This window comes from Stegostoma tigrinum, chromosome 37 (genome assembly GCF_030684315.1).
Source record: "Stegostoma tigrinum isolate sSteTig4 chromosome 37, sSteTig4.hap1, whole genome shotgun sequence".
NCBI classification, from domain to species: domain Eukaryota; kingdom Metazoa; phylum Chordata; class Chondrichthyes; order Orectolobiformes; family Stegostomatidae; genus Stegostoma; species Stegostoma tigrinum.
This window is the reverse complement of record NC_081390.1, coordinates 9,698,952-9,720,744: the sequence shown is the minus strand read 5'-3', so window position 1 is coordinate 9,720,744 and position 21,793 is coordinate 9,698,952. Positions and strand designations below refer to the sequence as shown.

Sequence of the window (21,793 nt, the reverse complement as noted above, 5' to 3'; positions counted from 1 at the left end):
TTTGGTTGATACTGCCCATGAGACTTACGTGCTTCTCCCATTCAGGCATTTTGAACATTCCTGATTTTAATTGCTGAACCGTTTTTGGCTGTGTTTTCAGCTTCCTGGGCTCTATGTTTGCAGGGATTCCCTATCTATCCCCACCTCCTGATCCACTCTGGACCACATTTTTGGTCTCCTATTTCAATATTTCAGGTGGAACATGTCAAATTTTATTGGCTGGTATTCCAGTGAAGCACCTTGGAACATTGTCAGCTCTGTGGTTAGCACAGCTGCCGCACAGCGCCCAGGCCCACCCGGGTTCAATTCCAACCTCTGGCGACTGTCTGTGCAGAGTTTGCACATTCTCCTCATGTCTGTGTGGGTTTCTGCTGGGTGCCCCAGTTTCCTCCCACCGTCCAAAGATGTGCAAGTTAGGTGGTCTGGCTAAATTACCCATCGCGCTCAGGAATGTGTAGGTTCCATGCATTAGCCATGGAAAATGCAGGGTTGGGGGATGGGTCTGGGTGGAATCCTCGTTGAAGGGTCAGCGTGGACTTGTTGGGCTGAATGGCCTGTTTCCACACTGTGGAGATTCTTTGATTGTCCTGTACTTAAAGGGTAGACAAATGCAATTTGTTGCATCCAAATCCATTACCAAGAACTACTTTCACAAGAAGCCGCAAAAACTCTGTGACATGAGAATGTGGTTTGATGTGATTTATTTCATCGATATGTATTCTCAAACAGAAATAATTTGTGAAATACTTTTCTTCCCTCCCCACTCCCTCAAAAGTGCCCTTTTTAAGATACTTCCAGCTGTTGTGAACCCAATATCTATTTGTCATGCGATACATGATGCCAAATACTTGACCTTCAGCTAGCTTTTGAACTGTAAGTTAAACATAATCCAATAAGGATAGAGTTTGACTTCCACTTCCAGTCTTTATAGCATTACCAGCAAACACAGCAGGAAGGTATGGCCCAGCGTACAGCTTTACATGGTTTAGAGATTGGTGTTGAGATGAAAAGTACTTCAAAACATTATGGCCAGCTCTCTTTCCAACGTTATGTGTGTTTAAAAATATGAACAGTTTATTTACACACTTACACAGAAGGGACCGAAGGGCCTGTTACCACACTGTAGGGTTTCTATGAAATGAAATCTATAAAATTGCTGGAAAAGCTCAGCAGGTCTGGCAGCATCTGTGGAGAGAAATCAGAATTAATGTTTCGCGTCCCGAACCCCTGCTGAGGAAGAGTCACTGAACTTGAAACATTAATTCTGATTTCACTCCACAGATGCTGCCGGAACTGCTGAGCTTTTCCAGCAATGTTTGCTTTCCAGCATCAGCAGTTCTTTCGGTCTTTTGTGAAGCCCTTAAGGAATTTACTTTCTCATAGTAACATTGTGAGAAAAGGAAGGCAGCACCTTTGGGCGTGGGATGAGCGAACCACGCAGACGACTGTCCCAGTCCCTATGCTGGTCCGGAATAGACACGCACTGGTGCCAGCCGAAATATCGCGAGTGGGCAGGGCAGTGGGGGGTAAATTCCACAATGACCTGGACTCAGGCTACTGTTTACATTGGCTGCTGTTCCGGAAATAGCGCGTAGCAGCAGGCAAGACCCTACCTGCCCGACTCTGCTGGAAGGCTGGCTGACTCCACTATGCACCAGGAGGCGAGCGGTGCAGTCTGTGCTTTAATGGGTAGGAGCAGAGGCTGGAGGCTCACGTTCCTGGCGCTTGCACTGAACAGTACCTGACAGCCTGAGGTGTCCCTGCTGCTTTCTTCCTCCTCGCTGGACCCGGTATCGAAAAGCCTGCCACAAAACCCGCCTGTCTGACTCTAATGCCTGAAGCCAAGGCTTTCTTTCTGTGCAGCCCATGTGCCCGGGCTCTGTCTGAATTCTGCCCGCGGTCTGTCAGCACTTTACAATGCTTTGTTAACAGGAGAGGTAGGGGCACTTACTCGCTGAGTGAATGTAGTGTGACTGTGGCCGCCTCTGAACGCGGTGTGAAGGGATTTGATCAGTCCTCATTGCAGTTACAACACAGAAGTTATCGTAAAGATTGCATTTTATCAATGCGCTACACTTTCAAGAGGAATTGTTGTCGACTGCTTCCTGTTCAGTGTCTGACACAGTATTGTATGATCTGAGTTGTTTTAAAATTCATGTTTAATGTTCCAAAACTTTTACTTACAAGCCCTGGAGAACCGGGTCCTGCAGGTCTTCGTTAAGCATTATAGGACCGTCTTTTCTGAACCCTTGGGTTGGAGGGGAGGCGGGGTTGTGTGGCTACAGTTGATGCAGCAAATATCAGGCACCGTGACATAAAAGAAAGCCACAAGACAATTGTTTAAACAGGCAAGCATTCCTCTCGCCTCTATCTCCTCCCAGTTCCCCGACACTATCACCCTTACAGAACTGTAGCCAGGCCGAGTGTCACCCAGAGAAGATTCAGGCAGTCATCTGGAGTGAGAAAAATTGCGAGGATGGTGAGCAGAAGAAGGTTTAGCAGCAGGAATGTAAAGTCTGGAGCTACTGAGATACATCCATACAGACTGACAGCAACATTTGATTTCCTCAGTAACTCTTTCCCAGGTGTATCTTATACTGCACATTCTGTTCAAATGACAGTTTTACAATTTTGTACATCCAAATGACATTGCAATATAGTGAAGCAGTAAATAGTACCAAAGGACATTAACCAAATCTAGCTCACTCTAATGCAGTGATTATGTAAATGAACATAAGGCTCACCTCAAACTTTTGCAGCAACTCATTATATTGCATTATGTGAGCCATAGTACACTTTGTATGTGCATTTCTTCTGTTACATATCCCGAGAAGTGTAGACAATGGTGTGATTGTGTAATCAGCTTCATGGTATCCTCATTTTCATTTAAAATAAATCTATTATAAATGAAACTTTTTTTATTCAGGTAGGTACCAGGATTGTCTGAAAGCTGCAATCTCTTAGATTATGCCATCTGTCATTTTAAAAGTTCTATTTGGTTAAAATGACCTTGCCTGGACAATTCAACTACATCCTGCATGGTGCAGGGATAACAGTGTGGAGTTGGAGGAACACAGCAGCCAGGCAGCATCACAGGAGAAGAAAAGTTGACGTTTTGGGTCGGGACCCTTCTTCAGAAAAAACTCTTCAGCTTTTCTGCTCCCCTGATCCTGCCTGGTCTGCTGTGTTCCTGCAGCTCCACACTGTGTTATCTCTGACTCTAGCATCGGCAGTTCCTATATCTCTGCATGACGCAGGACTTGATATCTGTTTTGCCAATTATGTAGAGAGCCTCCAAGCAGCATTTTTCGTTACCCAACCCAGACTAGCCTGAAGTGAATCACCCCTCCGCTGACACTGATCCAAAGCTCCTAATCCAAGACCCAACAAATGCCTAACATTTCTCTGTGTGTGTGTGTGTGTGTGTGTGTGTGTGTGTGTGTGTGATTGTGAGAGTGTGTGAGATAGTAGAGGTTAGTCTCAGGTGCCCTAGCCTACATCAAACCTGGATGTAGCTACCTCCGAGACTGTTAGTGCAGAGGAGCAGATTGTGAAGGTGGAATTTACAGACTTTAGATAACGCCATTACCAAATGCTGAAAGGATTTATCTCACTCTCAGTCCCCTATTCAGACCTGCTACATGCAGTGTGTCACTCTGCCAACGCTTTTCTGTGTTTCACTTAAATAACGTAGCTTGAGAACGCCACCAATGGGACTGTTTGACAGACTGGATGACAGATATCAGTTTTGTTCATTAAATGATTTAGGCAGAAGTTTATCGCACTCAGTTCAACAGCTTTGACTTGCTTACTCAGATAGGGCCTCATCCTGTGAATGAAACAAGCGAGCTGTTGCATTTTGGTCAGGCAAGCAGGGCAGGACTTAGTCAGTTAATGGGAGGGCTGTCGGAGTGTTGCCAAACAAAGGGACCTCAGGGTGCAGTTCCTTGAAAGTGGAGTCACAGGTAGACTGTAGTAAAGATGGTGTTTGGCACACTCTCCTGTATTGGTCAGTGCATTGAGTGTAGGAGCTGGTGCATCATGTTGTGGCTGTACGGGACATTGGTTAGGCCACTTTTAGAATACTGTTCTGAGGAAGGGTCACCGGACCTGAAATGTTAACTCTGTTTTCTCGTTCACAGATGTTGCCAGACCTGCTGAGCTTTTCCAGCAACTTTGTTTTTGGTTTAGAATCATGTTTTTAATTCTTGTCTTGCTGCTGTAGGAAAGATGTTGTTAAACTTGAAAGGGTTCGGAAAAGATTTACAAGGATGTTGCCAAGGTTGTAGGGAGAAGCTAAATAGGCATATTTTTAAGGTGAGAAGAAAGAGATTTAAAAACGACGTGAGGAGCAAATTTTTTTACCTAGAGGGTGGTTCACCTGTGGAATGAACTTCCAGAGGAAGTGATGTTTGTGGGCACAGTTACAACAGCTAAAAGTACATGAATAGGAAAGATTTGGACAGGTATAGTCCAGGAGGAGGCAAGTGGAACTAGTCTAGTTTGGAATTATGCTTGGCTTGGACTGAAGGGTCTGTTTCCGTGCTGTGTGACTCTATGATCTGTTATCAGAGATATATACTGGTGAGGCCTGCTCTTTGTAAAGGATTCCCTATCCCCACCTTAATTGACTGAGAGGGGGCCTTGATTTAAAGTTCTGAGGGCTCTGCTTGTGCAGCGCACTCTGTGTTAAATTGGAATGTCAGTTTGGATTGAGGGCTCCAGTCCCCAGGGCTGGGCTTGAAGGCTGAATTCCATTGAAAATATAGGCAACTGAACCAGCAGGTGATCCCAAGAGGGCTGGATCAATCAGAAAGCTGTGACATGGTGATGCCAAACTTGGGTTTCACAAAGCTAAAATGTTGTAAAGGAAAGAAAGAGGAATGGGAGAAGTCGATTGTGTCACAAATGTGTTAACTGTATCTTGAGTTGCACTTCCCTGAATTCATAGAATCCCCACAGTATGGAAACAGGCCCTTCGGCCCAACAAGTCCAACCCGACCCCCAGGTATCCTGGCCAGGCCCATCCCCTTCTCGCACACCTAACCCTGGGCACTATGGGCAATTTAGCACGGCCAATCCACCTAGCCTGTGCACTTTTGGACGGTGGGAGGAAACCGGAACACCCGGAGGAAACCCACACAGACATGGGGAGAATATGCAAACTCCACACAGACATCACCCGAGGCTGGAATCGAACCCGGGTTCCTGTGAGGCAGCAGTGCTAACCACTGAGGCACCGTGCTGTCCCAATACCAACAAACATTTTACCAAAGACGCAAAGGAGTTGCAGGCTAAAATATCCAGACACAGGACACCATAGGCAAACATTAGCGCCATCTAATATCCTGGCAGATTCATTTAATTGTATCAGTAAAATAACTAACCTTTGTTGTAAGATCCCATAAATTGAATGAAATCTGGAGGAGAATGGAAGTCAACTCATCCCTTATTAGTGAAAGTAGAAAAAAAGTTATGACTGAACAAAACCGCAGTGTGATTCAGCTGAAGATGTTTAGTGTCTTTTTATTCACTTGTGGGATGTGGGTATCACTGGCTGGAGAGCATTTATTGTCCATCTTTAGTTGCCCTTAAGAAGGTGATGGTGAGCTGCCATCTTGAGCTACTGCAGTCCATGTGCTCTAGGTGGACTCACAATGCAGTTAGGGAGAAAATGCCAGGATTTTGACAGCAAAGGAGCAATGATATATTTCTACATTGGATGGTCTGTTTGGAAAGCCCATTTGTACACCCCATGCAGCACTTGAGGCATGAGAAACCAAGCAGACCTAATAGAAAGTTGTAATAGCCAGCTCTGCTTTGTTCACTGTTAACGAGAAGCCACCGGCAAGTGCTTGCAAGTAATTCCTAGAGTGTAGAAAGTTTAAGGAACATCTAATTAAGATGTCCATGATGATTAAAGGTTTTGCTTGGAAGTATTACCTCTGGTCGGGTGTCAAAGCAAGTTAGCACTTTAACATTAGAACTAAGCCATTCAGAAATAGTGTCATCAAGTACTTCCTTACACAAGGATCTGTTGTGGATTTGAACCTGTTCCCACCCTCCCCAAATGGTTGGGAGATTGAGATTGGGCAATAAATTGGAAACTTCAGAACTCAGGGCAACAGATTTTAGTCAGTTAAGGGTATTAAGAATGAGAAATGAGTTAAAATTGTTTTAGAGATAGTAGGAACTGCAGATGCTGGAGAATCTGAGATAACAAGGTGTAGAGCTGGATGAACACAGCAGGCCAAGCAGCATCGGAGGAGCAGGAAGGCTGATGTTTCGGGCCTAGACACTTCAGAAAAAGGGTCTAGGCATGAAACGTCAGCCGTCCTGCTCCTCTGATGCTGTTTGGCCTGCTGTGTTCATCCAGCTCTACACCTTGTTATCTCTCATAAGTGATGGGTCGATGTCATTAAGATTCGACCAACTGATCTAATTGGATGATGAAAAAGGCATGAGGGCTTGAATGGCCCCCTCCTATCCCTTTTATTGCTATATTCCTATGTTTTGAATTATGTCAGCGATTCTAGTGCAGGGAATGAACTGTCCATCTGAGTAAAGCCTGTACGTTTTTCAGTTCCGTTTTCTCAGAACAAAAGGTTATTGCAATGAAAGAGTCCGATGACTAGCTAAATTACCAAACATGTCCACAGAATAAAAGAGTTGGTTTAGAAATTGCTATGTGTTGCTGTCATATTTTTTGGGCTTAAAATAGGAGCAAACCATTCCGCTGTAATATTAGGGCAGTCAGTGTTGATCTGCTAAATGTGAACAGCCTATTTTGTTTCTCAGCATCCCATTCAGTGAAGTAGAGGTGGTTATAAGCCAATGCATGTGTCGTCTAGCTGTTTTACCCTGTTGTCTGTGGAGAGTTGTCTCTACGGTTCTGGGTTAATAAGGACAGAAACAGGATGCTTACACCTGATCTCCAGTCCGTGCTCATTGGGTGAGGATACACTTGGATTTAAATGTGGTTCTCCAGACTGAATTGCTCAGTTATCAGCTGGCCTCTCACTACTGGTAGGAAAAGGTCAGCAGTCACACAACACCAGGTTATAGACCAACAGGTTAATTTGGAATCACAAGCTTGCTGTTTGTTGCAAGATTCCTCAGAGTTCTGAGATCACTGACCACTAGTAAAGGTAAAAAATGCATTTGGAACCTTTCTTTCAACACTGTGGAGCCAGGAATACATTTCTCCTCCCAGGACCCTCGCTCTTTTGAGACCGGTGACTCAAAATAGAATTTTGTTCCCTTGGGATGTCTTTTCAGCAGAGACAGCATACGTTATCAATGTAGAGAAGGGCTGAGGACCAATTCCTGGTCACTCTGTGGTCTCGTGGTCTGGTCATATGCCTTTGAAGCACCCATATTTAGTCCAAACATCTATTGCAGTACAGTTCAGTGAGCGCTGTCCTACCGGTGTGTGGCGGCGCTGGTGTTGGACAGGGGTGGATGAGGTCAGAAGTCACGACGCCACAATATAGTCCAATACGATTATTTGAAATCACAAGCAGAAGAATCAGCGCAGAAACTGATAGCCAAGTTCTGTACCCAAGAAGATAGACTCACCTGTGATCTTGGGTTCATGTCGTGCTACATGTAACCCCACCACACTGTTCTGCATCTGTAACATTTCCCTTACTCTCCTGTTTTGACACAATTTCCTTGATAACTTGTTATGAACTCACTACTTTACTTTAATTAATTTGTACACTTTTGAATTACTTATTACTTTGGTTAGACCCTCGGCGTGCGACTGTTATATCTATCGTGTTATTCCAGCCATTTGGTTTGTCTCATTTAAAAATGTTTTTGCAATTATCTCTCTGCTTCAATTCATTGTATTATAGGCCATCCCTTCACTTTGACACTTTACTCACACCGTCTGACACTTCTAATCACCCGCAGAGACCTATTACTCAGCCTGATGACACTCCACTCACACCATTTGTGTGATCTTTTAATCTCTCTGCCTAAAAATTCTGTGCCTGTGTGGTTCTCTTAACTTCACCTGATGAAGGAGCAGCGCTCAGGAAGCTTGTGATTCCAAATTAACCTGTTGGACTATAACCTGGTGTTGTGTGACTGACCTTTTTCTACCAGTAGTGAGAGGCCAGCTGATCACTGAGCAATTCAGTCTGGAGAACCACATTTAAATCCAAGTGTCTCCTCACCCAATGAGCACGGACTGGAGATCAGGTGTAAGCATCATGTTTCTGTCCTTATTAACCCAGGACCGTAGAGACAACTCTCCACAGACAGCAGGACAAAACGTGACATCTAAGGCACAGTGTAACTGTTGCTACACAAACAGGGCGTGTGGCCAGTGTCTGTGCTTCACATGAGCCTCCTTCCACCTTTCATTTCTATTCAGCAAATCCTTCTCTTCCTAACTCCTTCATGTATTCAAGATAGCAAAGTGTAAAGCTGGATGAACACAGCAGGCCAAACAGCATCTCAGGAGCAACCCTAACCCTCATGTATTCATTTGGCTTCTCCTTAAATCCAACTATGCTTTTGGCTGGAGCTAATCCAAACGTAGTTTGAGTGTTCTACCTTCTCATCACTCTCCAGGTAAAGAAGATTCTCCTGAATTCCATTCATAGGGATATTTTGTAACTATCTACATTTATCGCAGCAGCTTAAGATGATTTCACAAGGAATGGCCTTCTTTACATCGCCCTGACTGATCCTCTTCATAATTCTAACGACTGTATATGATCCCCATAGAGAACGGCTCCGGGTTGTCAACTCATCCCCGATGATGTGTACCCTGTCTGTTCTGTTATCATCCTTGTAATTCTTCTCACACCTTCTTCAGTTTATGTCAGAGCTTCCTTTCCCCCTTTCTCATTTCTGAAGAAGGATCCTGAACTAAAACGTCAGCTTTCCTGCTCTTCTGATGCTGCCTGGCCTGCTGTGTTCCTCCAAGCCCACACTGTGCTGTCTCTTCTTCAGTTCTTGTTTTTGTTTTAGCAAGGGGGAGACCAGAATAATGAAAATGCCATCTAATCATGGCCTTGCATAAATTTGACACAACTTCTGCTTTTCAATATTATATCTCTAGGAATAAATCCCTGCTCTTTGTTTGCACATTCTAATTTTTTTTTAAACCTGCATTGCCACTTACTGAGAGAGGCACTGGGGAGATTAGAAAAGTGCTTTTTACTGCTTGACTACCTAAACTAAATGGGCCATTTGGTTCATGTTTGAACAGACTGTAGCGTACTGTGGACAAGCTCCTTACTTAACTTAGATCATGGAATAAACTGCTTCAGTACTATACTTTCCCCAAATATATATCTTTCTGCCTTCACATGGCAAATGGGAATGAGAAAGGAGAGAGAGAAAGAGAAGACGCTTTTTGACCCCTGCTATCATTTACGTTTACTTTCAGGTTTGACCCAGACACTCATCACTGATCACTTACTTTTAAAAACTCATTTATGGGATGTTGGTGTTGATGGCAGTGCCAGCATTTGATGCCCGTCCCTGCTTATCCAGAGGGTTGTTTGAGCCAGCCACATTACTGTGGGTCAAGAGTGTTGGTCAGATAAGGATGACATTTTCCTTCTCTAAAAGGACATTAGTGAATCAGATGGGGTTTAACAACAATCTACAATGGTTTCACGATCATCTTTAGACTCGCTCTTGCTTTAGGCTGGACAAGTATAAGCAAGCTCTTTCTCAAGACATCTCTCCCATCAATGATTCTATGTACTCCTCAACACGCTGCCTCCTGGTGGGATACATTTACACAGGGACCTGTGACCCTCCCTGTACCATGCCTGGAAACTTATCTGAAATAATCATGTTATTTGACTGGGATCGGACATCGCTGTCAAGTGAGATCATGTTGCATATGGGCATTTTTAAAGAGTCAGTGGGTAGCAATCAGAAACGAAGTGTAGTTAATGGACCTAATCCAGCCCAGGATCACTGTCTAGCTTGATGGTAGGAGACAAGAGCGTGGTGATATAGGGTTGTTTATTGGAATAGAGGCCTGTGACCAGCAGTTGGTGCAAGGATTGGTGATGGGTCCACTGTTGTTTGCCATTTATATCAACGATTTGGGTGAGAATATAGGTTTACAAGCTTGTTGATGACACCAAAATTGATGGTGTAGTGGAGAGTGAAGAGGGTTATCTAAGATTACAAAGAAATCTTGATCAGATGGTCCGAGAAGTGGCAGATGGAGTTTAATTTAGATAAATGTGAGTTGTTGCATTTTGGTAAGACAAACCAGAGCAGGATGCACAAATTAATGGTAGTGCCCTGGGGAGTGTTGTTGAACCTAGTGGTGTAGCTTCATTGTTCCTAGAAGGTGGTGTCAAAAATGGTCAGGGTAGTGAAGAAGGCATTTGGCATGCTTGCCTGCATTAGCCATTGCATTGGGTATAGGTGTTGGGAAGTCATGTTGTGGCTGTACATGACATTAGTGAGGCCACTTTTGGAATTCTGCATACAATTCTGGTTGTTCTGCTGTAGGAAGGATGTTATTGAACTGAAAAAGGTGCAGAAAAAGTTGCCTGACTTGAAGGTTCGAGTTATAAGTAGAGGCTGAAAAAGGCTGGAAATTTTCTTTCCCTGGAGGGTCAGAGGCTTATCGAGATTTATGAAAGTATTAGGGATTTGATAAGGTGAATAGTCAAGGTCTGTTCCCAAGGGTAGGAGAGTCCAAAACTAGAGCTCAAAGATTTAAGTACGAGGGGAAAGATTTAAAAGTGACCTGTGAGGGGCAACATTTTCCACAGAGAGGATGGCGCATATATGGAATGAGCTACAAGAGGAAGTGTTAGAGGCGGGTATAGTGAGACATTTAAAAGACATTTGAACAGGTACATGAATTTGGAAAGGTTTAGAGGGATATGGATCAAATGTAGGGCAAATGGGACTAGTTAAGTTTGGGATACCTGGTCAGCATGGACGAGTTGGACCGTAGCGTCTATTTCTGTGCTGTATGACCCTATGTAGAACACATCTCTTGTTTGTGAGATGAAAGTATTGCTAGCAAGCCCATTGTTTATTGCCTATCCCCACTTGTCCTTAAGGTCAATGAATCCACTGCAAACCAGAGGTCACAATTGCAACAGCGTTGATGCAATCAAATACTTAATTATTCTGAAAATATCAAAAACTGTGAATTGCATTTTTTTGTAGAGATAACAAGGTGTGAAGCTGAGCAGGCCAAGCAGCATCGGAGGAGCAGGAAAGCTGACGTTTCGGGTCTAGGCCCTTCTTCAGAAAACTGTCTGCATTGCATTTTCATGTTTCCTTATGACATTGTATCCTCAACTTTGCTACAATTCTAGGTCAGGAGTAGACTGGAGAGAGCACAGACCAGATCAGTACTGTATCAAAAAAGGCAAGCAGTTGTGGCTGAGGACTGTAGGTTTGAAATGACCGACTATTCTTAGGTTCTTTGCTTCTGTATTCTTCCCAGCTGTGAAAGAGAGATAAGGGAGCAGTGTCTGAGATTGTACATACTAATGTTGAGTGGAAAGGAAGTGTTTGAAGCTCTCTTTTGAAAAACCCACACGAAGAAGAAAGATTTTTTTTCTTTGACAAACCTGTGGCTTTTTAAATTGATCTGCCGCATTGTAATTAAAGTGTTTTGAGTTGCCTCCTTTTTAACTTCTGATAGTGTTTCAGTTCACTGCACCGACTTTGAAAACATTCACTATCAATCAGAGACTTTGTATTGAAGTCTGTGCCGAGGGAAATCACAGCTGGGAATTCCAATTTACTTTCAGGTATATTTGGACAGCGTTTGGAAGATACAGTCCAGTACGAGCGGAAATTTGGAAAGCGGCTGGCTCCCTTATTAGTCGAACAGTGTGTGGACTTTATCAGAGAGCATGGCCTCACTGAAGAGGGTTTATTCCGCATGCCCGGCCAAGCCAACCTGGTCAAAGACCTCCAGGATTCTTTTGATTGTGGAGAAAAACCTCTATTTGACAGGTAATGTGTGCTGAAATTTTGATTATTTCAACTTCCATGACTTAAACACTCAAAACTCTCAATGCTAATTTAGTAAGCAGTAGTTTAAGGCTTTACTCAAATGGCTGTCGAACTGAAATTCCACATTATTCCTAGTTAGATGGGCTTCAGATTGGTTTCACAGGTCAGCGCAACATCAAGAGCTGAAGGGCCTGTACTGCACTGTAATGTTCTATGTTCTAGTGTGTCACGGTATTGCACAACCACTTCTGTAGCTAATCATCATTGCCAAATGATGGCATGGAGAACTAATTCTTCCTGGAATGCATTGTTGTCGGAGGATTTCTGTAGAATAAAAGAAATCACATATTGTACACTAGAAATGCTGGTATGTATTAATTTCAAATTCAACATTGTCTCTCCTAACTGCAGATTTGTTCATATTTTCATTGCCCTCATTATCTGACCTTATTGTACTGAAAATAATTAACGCACTACATTCTGCTCATTAGAACTTTGTATGCGTCGTCATTTTCAAATGGAATATCTTTACTTCCTTTTCTTTCCTCTATGGCCCCTCTAGATCCATTGCAATTTGCAAGACTAAACTGCTTTGTAGTTTGCAATTGTACTAGTTTGAGAAATATGTATATCAGGCACTGTTTTGGATTGAATCCAGCCTAGTGTGAGATGATTGTAAACTCTCCATCAATTCAAGGCTGCTTCATTTCACCTGGGAGTCAAGCCTCATGACCTTCAGTCAGCTACAGATGAGGGAGCATGCTATGCAGCTAGGGGGCGTGTTAGGAAACAGAGACTATTGCCTAGCCAGGCACAATTTAAACTGCTGTTTGATTGGTTCGACAACTGGACAGCTTTTGCCTGATTGAAATCCAGATTCTGCTGATTTACATCAGTTCGATCTTCTGTTTCTTTAGAATTCATTTGTGGTATGTGGACATTCCTGGGTGGGCTAACATTTATTGCCCACTATGAATTTCCCTGGAGAAGGCGATTTTGAGCCTGCAGCAGTCCATTTGGTAAATGTAGACTTGGAATGCCCTTTGTGAAGGACTTTCAGGACTTTGACCCAGCAACACTGAAGGAATGGTGATATATTTCCCACGTCAGGGAAGGTCAGTGGCTTGGAGGGAAAAGTTCAGATGGTGGAGTTCCCATGTATCTGCTGCCCTTGTCCTTCTACATGATTATGGTTGTAGATTTGAAAGGTGATTGGCTTTAGGTTTGCCTAAGGAACGTTGGTGAATTTCTGTCGTGAATTTAAAGGTATGACATACCGCTGATACTGAGCATGAGTGGTGGAGGGAGTGGATGTTTATGGATGTGGTGCTAGTTAAGCCCAGAGACCATCAAGCTGCTTGAGTGTTGTCGGAGATGCACTTTAAGTAGGAATGCACATGGAATGGAAACATAAGAACAGGGCTGAAGAAGCCTTTTTTGTTTCGATAGATCACCCCTTACCTAGAGACAGCAAGAACTGCAGATGCTGGAGCCAGAGACAACACAGCATGGAGCTGGAGGAACACAGCAGGCCAGGCAGCATCTTGCGTCATCCCTCACCTTCCTAACTTCTCATCAAACGTTGTTCCTTTTCTCAAATTCTTGCAGCTCTACAGAACTCGAAACTTGATGGTCTCAAAGAAATGTGCTATTCACACTTCTAATAGCAAAATGGAATTATTCGGACAGTTTAATTTTGACTCTTTTTCTACAGTGGTCACTAAAGCTTTGTGGTTGAGAATTAGTACAAATTTTAATATTCCTTGTCCACACCATGAAGCAGATGTCTTGTATGGACAGTCTCGAAGAGAAATTAGCCTTTTGCTGGTTCATAAAAGACTTGATAAACTACTGCTGGAGGTCTGACAACAAATGCTCATGAATCACGGTCAGCTGCAATACCTGGGAATCGGATGTTTCCCAATTTGTTTTTGCAGGAACACTGATGTCCACACGGTTGCATCCCTGCTGAAGCTGTACCTGAGAGAGTTACCTGAGCCAGTGATTCCATTTGCCAAGTATGAAGACTTCCTGTCATGTGCACAACTGTTGGCTAAGGATCAAGAAGAGGTACGTCTACCCATTTGCCAGCATTCTCAGAAATTGGATCATTCTGTATTATAGAGTCACACAGCACAGAGACAGACCCTTCGGTCCAGCCAGTCCATGCCGAACATAGTCCCAAACTAAATTAGTCCCATCTGCCTGCTGTTACTTTCAGTAAATTTGCTACACTATACCACTTGAAAGCCAAACCTGAGCAAGACAGAAGTAAATGATTCGAGCTGTCCACTATAATTTGTAAGCAGGGGGTACAGGCTCTATCAGGAGCTAGCTACACTTAACACCGTATGCAAAGTCTATTTCAAGAAGCAACAAATGCTTCTGCTAGGTATAGATTGGTGAAGAGTCAGATCCTGGTCTCTAGATGCTCTCAACAGGTTTTGAAGCATTATCTTGCCTTTGAGCACGTAGGAGTAAAAGAGCTGCCTAAATAAGTGACGTCCTTGTGCTTCATGTAAGTTCCAACACAAGCACCAGAACATCACCTAACTGGATTTGAATTAAATTTCACAATGGTTGGACAACATGACGAGGTGAAAGGTTACATTTAAAAATGACCCTTTAAGCTGTTGCCTGAGATGGTCGTAAGTTCCGTCTGGTGGCTCTGGGACACCGCTGTAGATATTTTCTAATCAACCAGTTGAGAAATATCATTATGCGTCTCGGGAGCAGGAGGGATTTGAAATGTGGGCCTCCTGGCTCAGAGGTACCATCACACTAGACGAACCCTCTACATCAGCAGTGTAAACAGTGTTTTTAACTGCCTGATATTCACAATGGGAAGGTCAGGTTAAAATCACCACAAATATTCTGCACTAACCAGAATGAGAATTAATAATCTAATTCTTTTTACTCAGGGTGTCCAGGAACTGATCAAGCAGGTCACTAATCTGCCTCAGGCCAATTACAATCTCCTGAAATATATCTGCAGGTGGGTTTTGTGCTATCACAAGTCTGCATGGAATAGATGGGTGGTCAAGTGCAGCGACGTAACCTTTTGTATGTCATTAAAGCCTTCATTGACATTTCTTTCCCTGGGGATAAAAATATTTATTGAATCGTACAGCTATCATTGCAGGAAATGTTTGCAATTCTTACGCGATGCATCCAGCATTTAAAGCAATTCTGGGCTACAGATCTACTCATTCCTTGGAAACAGCCCTTCATTTTGAATCCCCACAGCATGGAAGCAGGCCATTCAGCCCATCGAGTCCACACCCAGATTTCCCCCCCCACCCCCCATCTCTGTAACCCTGTACAACCCTGGACACTATGGGCAATTTCCCATGACCAATCCACCTAACCTGCACATCTTTGGACTGTGGGAGGAAACTGGAGCACCGGAGGAAACCCACGCAAATTTGGTGAGAATGTGCAAACTCCACACGGATAGCCTGAGGGTGGAATTGAATCTCAGTTCCTGGCATTGTGAAGCGGGAGGGCTAACCACTGAGCCACCTTGCCTATATCTCCTTTGTTACTAACTATCACTGTCTTCAAAGTAGAGAAGCACTCTCTCTTTTTTTTTTCTGTGGTATAGTGTCTGTTGCTGTATCACTACTGCTGGGTATATCTTTCTCCCGAGCTCTAGTTACCTTTTCTTTACAGTTGGCACGACCATGCAACCAACACCAGCTGCCTGGTGATCTATGCATGTGTCCTTTGCTGCCTCTGTCAGAGGTGATGGACGGGTTCTCCTCCCTGTATTATAAGCGCAGTTGATCATGGCCTTCATGAGGAGACCGAGGGAGATGTAAAATTTCAATCCAGCTGAACCCCACGTTCTCACTTTGGAGATCGTGGGTTAGGGAAGGAGCTGAGATTCAGTTTGAGCAAATTCACACAGCTAGTGGTACAGTTTCAGAATGAAAGCGCCCAGTATGGGCCCCAAACCCATGAATCTGAGATTAAGAGTCTGATGCTCTGCCAGTTGAGCTGGTGAACATTCGGTGAACCACTATGCAGAATAAAAAGTGTTTCACTTCTCCAGTTATTGAAATGGAATTAGAAACTTGTTTTTTTGTGCGCAGTGAGTTGATGGCACGTGATAAAACAATTTGCCACATTTTTAAGACCTGTTTGGAACAGAGTTGCAAGACAGAACATCAAACATTTTGATGTTGCAGACTTGTTTGATCGCCACTTGCATGAAGATGTTTAACTTCCAGTAGATTATGTCACATCTTCATCAAACCAATGGGTGGAGAGTGATGCGAAATGTTAATGGGAATTTCTTGCAGTTATATTAACAGTAGTTTGCATGTACAGAATATGTGATGGGAAGTTGCTTGAATAGAAGAACAATCTGTCTCCATGTGTGGTGTGATTTCTAGGGTTTTGTTTTAAAAGTGTAGTGTTTCTTTTCAGTTTTTATTCAATGTCCATGCAATTTCTGTTGCCCTACTTTGCCACACTGACCATAACCCAGTCAGTCCAAATCTACAGGCATCAGTTTGGCAAGAAATGGGTATTTCTATGCTGTGATCTTTTGCATTTGGATCAAGGGACATACATCACCTCCGGGAGAATAGCTGCACATGCAGTCAGTACGTCCCAAAATGTCAAATCAGCAGATTGCTTTATTGCCGCCCACAGCTGAAGAGTCCAAGCAAACTGAAAGAAAAGCCTTTAACTGTGAGCAATCTGGGGAATTATCACTGGGTGAGCTCGTGTGCACACTGCAATGCGGCACAGGTACATCTTTTATAGATTTGTAATATATTTTGAATAACTCAATATTTGTCACATTATCTGTAGGTTCCTTGATGAAGTTCAGTCATATTCAAGTGTTAACAAAATGAGTGTCCAAAACCTCGCAACTGTCTTTGGGCCAAATATTTTGCGTCCAAAACTGGAAGACCCTGTAACTATTATGGAAGGTGTGTGAATTGACTTAATTACTACCATTGATCATTAATTGTAAACATTTTTTTCATGAAATCTCTCCATTGGGTAGCACTTAGCTGGCTAGCCAGGTTCATCTGTCCTGCCAGTTAGAAGTCGCTGGTTTGTAATAACAGAGTAACACTAACAACATGGTCCACCTTTTCAAACTCTCTTCACGTGAGACATCGTGATCCTTACGTTAAAGTCACTGCTAATCATCTCGCTCTACTCTTTTAGACTGAATGCTAAATTCCCTCTTTTAAACTGAAAGTAAATCTTCCTCCACCCTGTCCCCATTAAACATTCCCAGGACATTACTCTGCATCCACTTTGATGATGTTGAAGTCTCAGCGCCACTATACCTGTCAAACACTGAGGACAGGGTGTTGGACAGAGTAAAGCTCTGTCATCTCTCTAATGAAAAAGCAGTACTATGGTCCTCTGAGACTGTGAAGAAAAGATCATACCATCGTTCTTTCTGATCGTAAGCATTGACTTGGTTTTGCAGATGAGGTGCGGGAAATAAATTTAAAAAAACATGCACCAAAGGACACTCATTGCTCCTCTAAGTATCCAATTGACCATGTAAAGTCAGCATCATAGCTGAGGGCTTCCCACCAATCTGTTATTGAAAATGGTTTCTGCAGCTTCAAACATACTTCTATTGTGAACTTCAGTGGTGCATCATTCAATTCATCCGCTTGTTGAGAACACCCGGAGCGCAGCAAGTCACAGTGACAGACAAATGCAAAGTAACTGACTTGAACTTGAGGTCAGAACTGATAACAGATTGGGGACGGTATCCAGGAATAAGGCAAAATGGGCTGGGTGAGGTTGTTTGAGTGTGTAATGGTAAGGTCAAGTAGTCCAGAGACCCTGGGTCATGTTTTGGAATAAGGATACCAATCTCATCACAACAGCATGTGGAACTTAAATGTAATTAGTAAAAAAAAATCTAGAGTTGAATGCTAGTGGTGTTCATGAAACAATCATAGATGGCCTTAACAATTCAATTGGCTCACTAATGCAGTTTTTGGGAAGGAAATCTTATTGTCTTTACCTGGTCTGGCCGACGTGTCACTGTCAAGCTACACAGTCATCTGGTTAATGGTCCTCTGAATTGACTCTGCAAGCCATTCATTTCAACAACAATTAGGAACAAGCTTTAAATGCTGACCTTGACAGGACATTCATGTCCCATGAAAGAATAAGGTAGCTAAGGTACAGAACAACATTGATCTAATTGAATGCTGGAGAATGCTTAGTGGCCTGGATGGCCTACTGCTGAACCTATATTCCACGGGCCGGAGGGACGTGTTCCTATTCCTCCTGCTCAATGCTACACATACTGAACTTAACCATCAAACTGTCAACAGTGCACAATGACAACATTAATATCTTCAGAAAACAAATAAATTTTTTTGAAGGTAACTGCTAGATTTTATGGAGCTCTGCAGCATAGTTTGATGGCTACAATGTTGCCACTGTTCAATCACAACTGATTTAAGGCTGATAACGAAGTGTGGAGCTAGATGAACACAGCAGGCCAAGCAGATGGCAGGGGTCCTCTTGTGGGTGGCGGGAGCCAGTGAGATTGTTGTGCTTGCAATTTTTGGAGTCCAGTGGGGCTGGGTTTTTGGTCTGTGGATCCTGCGGAGGATGGGGTCGGCGGAGGTCCTTTGCGGGTCTGGGAGGGGGAGGCTCTGGGCTGGGGCAGGCTGGATTGCGGTGCCTGGAGGTGCCGGCGCGTGGCTGCGGGTGTCTGTTTTGGGACTCGCAGGGAGGGGCGCTTCTGGGGGGTCTGAGTGCTCTGGGTGTGGGGGTCGTCGCAGTTGGGACTGGGTTGGGAGGGCTTGAGTGTGGGCTGTGGTCCGTTGGGGATGGTCTGGTTCTGTGGGTGGGCGCTGGGGAAGGTGATGTGACTGCGCCCAACCTGTCTCTGCTTCCCTAACCTGTTCTTCCTCTCACCCATCCCTTCCTCCCACCTCAAGCCGCACCTCCATTTCCTACCTACCACCTTATCCCGCCCCCTTGACCTGTCCATCTTACCTGGACTGACCTATCCCCTCCCTACCTCCCCACCTATAATCTCCTCTGCACCTATCTTCTTTTCTCTCCATCTTCAGTCCAGTTCCCTCTCCCCATCACCCTCTCTGATGAAGGGTCTAGGCCAGAAACATCAGCTTTTGTGCTCCTGAGATGCTGCTTGGCCTGCTGTGTTCATCCAGCTCCACACTTTGTTATCTTGGACTCTCCAACATCTGCAGTTCCCATTATCACTGATTTAAGGCTGAATTGTTTTTAGCTTTGAGAAGTGGAATCAATAGGGCATGACCATTGGGTCACATGGTTTTAAAAAAAGAACCCTCTCATTTCTATGCTGTTGAACCTGTCCGTGAAAAACGAAGAGTCTGTGTGCCTTATCCCTTTCAGCTGGTCCTGGCCTGGGCTGGTTTGGTCTGATTCCCCAAATACCCATCTCTGCCACAACAGCTTACCAGCGTTTGTTGGTGCTGCCATTTCTGTCACTGTGGTCAGCTATGGTGTGGAGTTTGTATTCACTGAAAATTTTGCCGGACCCAACAGCTGTGTGATGAGTCCAAACATTCTGATCCCGAATGGTACAAGTGCATCAATCAAGAGAAGGAATTTTGGATTAAAACCCTGGGCCTTGTGAATTACTCATCTGCCTTTGTGTGAATTTGACATAACAGCATCACCCTCTCATTGAGATTGAGAGGGCCCAAGTCCCAAATTTGATTCGTCTTTTAAATGTACCCAAATTCCTGCTGCTCATTAAAATATCTCCAGAATATGCTGAACAATATGATCTTACCAACATTTTTGCTGAAATCTATTAACAAATGCCCAAATGTCAAAACTCCCATGAATTAGTGCACAGCCACAAAATGTCACCACTTATAATCAATTATTCACTGGGTTATGGCCAATCAGGCCTGGAGGTAACTGAATTTAAAATTAAATATTTGTTCCAGTCATCACTGCCACTGAACAAGTCAGTCTGTCAGTGATTCCAGCTGACTGCTACTTGTGCAGCAAGGTCAGTTGTGCAGATCAATTGTCTGAAATTGAAAACATTTCACAGCAATTGTCACATCAGTATGCGAGGGAGACCTTTTTAGCTCTTTCACGGGATGTGTTTGGTGTTGATTAGGCCATACTCCTTTCTGAGGATGGGTCACCAGACCTGAAACATTCACTCTAGCTTGTCTCCACAGATGCTGAGCTTTTCCAGCTGTTTCTGATTTATAGCATCCAGTTCCTTTGGTTTTTAATTGTCTATACAGTACTCAATTGTCCTGGAGGTACAGTAGGCCCAGTTAGTTGAAATTTGCTTTTCTAACTGGGGTATCAAAAGCACATGGAAATATGATCAAGTGCTAATGACTGAAGCTCAATTGGGTTTAAGTAATCACGATATTTTACATGTAAATTCTATCATTATGCTGAAATTCTAGGCTGTAAATGTTTCATGTGTTAATGTTGCAGTGTGACGTCAACCAATAACTTGCTCCCAATGTCACTCTGAAACATTTACAGTACAGAAGAGGCCATTTAGCCCATCATGCCTGGGCCAGGCAAAGATTGGACTACACTAATCCCATTTATTTCAGCTTTTAGCCTAAGGCCCTGAAACTGTGGCAACATAAGTCCACCTCTAAATACAGCTTAAATGTGGCTGGAGTTTTTGATTCAATTACCCTTTTCAGGCAGTGAATTTCAGACTCCCATCATCTCCAGTGAAAATATTTCTCAACTCGCTGATACCCTTCCACCTCTAACCTTAAACCTATGGCCCCTGGTTATTGACCGCTCTGTTAATGGAAGAGGTGCCTTCCCATCTATACTGTCTTTGCCCTGTGATCAAGTCACATCCCAACCTTTGCTGCTGTCAGTAACATAACACCAGCCTATCCATTCTTTCCTCCTGTCATAGATCCTCCAGCCCAGGCAGTATCCTTATAAACCTCCTCTGCACCGTCTCTAGCACAAAGTGGTGACCAGAATTACATACCGTACAGTACTCCAGTTGTGGCCTAACTAGTGTTATATACAGTTCCAGCATAATTTATTTGCTTTTGTATTCTGTGCTTCAGCTAATAAAGGCAAGTATTCTAATTACTTTCTGAACTAGCTTTTCTACCTGCCCTGCAATTTTCAGCTATCTGTAAAAATGCACACCAAGGTCCCTTTGATCTAGGGTTTCACCAGTCACTGTGTAATCCCTTGCCTTGATGGTCCTCCCCACATACATTCTGTCAAACTTGAGTTAAATTCCATTTGCCTCAGCTCTGCCCACCTATCCAAACTGTTGATGCAGTTTAGTCATCATTCACCTTTCTACTTACTACTCAAATAATCTTCATGTTATATCAATCTTCTTGGTCACTGATCCTGTATTTTAAATCCACATCATTAATTTACACCAAGTACAACAAAGGCTCTAGCACCAATCCCTGCCTGTTAACCAACTTTGGATCCAGTGTGCCACTTGGCAGAGCAATGGGATTGAAGACAATGAGGGAACTTCTCAAAAGCCCAGCTAAAGTCATTGCAAACTACATCAAATGCATTACCCTCATCAACACTCCCAACTACCTCAAAGAATTTTATGTCAAACATGCCTTTGCTTTGACAAATCTGTGCTGACTATCAGTGATTCATGTGTGTCTCTTCAAATGCAGCTATATCCCTCAGAATTCTATCACTTCCCCATCACCAAGGTTAGACTGACTGACCTGTGATTTCCTGATCACTCTCCTCTTCCCTATTTCAATAATGGGGAATTGTTAACAGTCCCCTAGCACCTCATCTATGGCCAGAGAGGATTTGAAAATTATTGTCCAGGTTC

At 43.6% G+C, this 21,793-nt stretch overlaps 1 protein-coding gene across 5 annotated transcripts in view; it reads left to right on the top strand.

The window, feature by feature from the left end:
• The window catches only part of LOC125467627 (rho GTPase-activating protein 22-like), a 305,993-nt gene that overhangs the window by 268,466 nt on the left and 15,734 nt on the right, over nt 1–21,793 (top strand). For 4 of the 5 annotated variants that reach the window (XM_059640302.1, XM_048563745.2, XM_048563744.2 and 1 more), the window contains 4 exons: nt 11,763–11,970; nt 13,908–14,040; nt 14,892–14,965; nt 16,792–16,913. In XM_059640302.1, the coding sequence (XP_059496285.1) occupies nt 11,763–11,970; nt 13,908–14,040; nt 14,892–14,965; nt 16,792–16,913 (537 nt within the window). Of the gene's footprint in view, nt 1–1,661; nt 1,938–11,762; nt 11,971–13,907; nt 14,041–14,891; nt 14,966–16,791; nt 16,914–21,793 lie in introns of those variants that run through there. The other variant, XM_048563747.2, reaches the window with a different exon arrangement.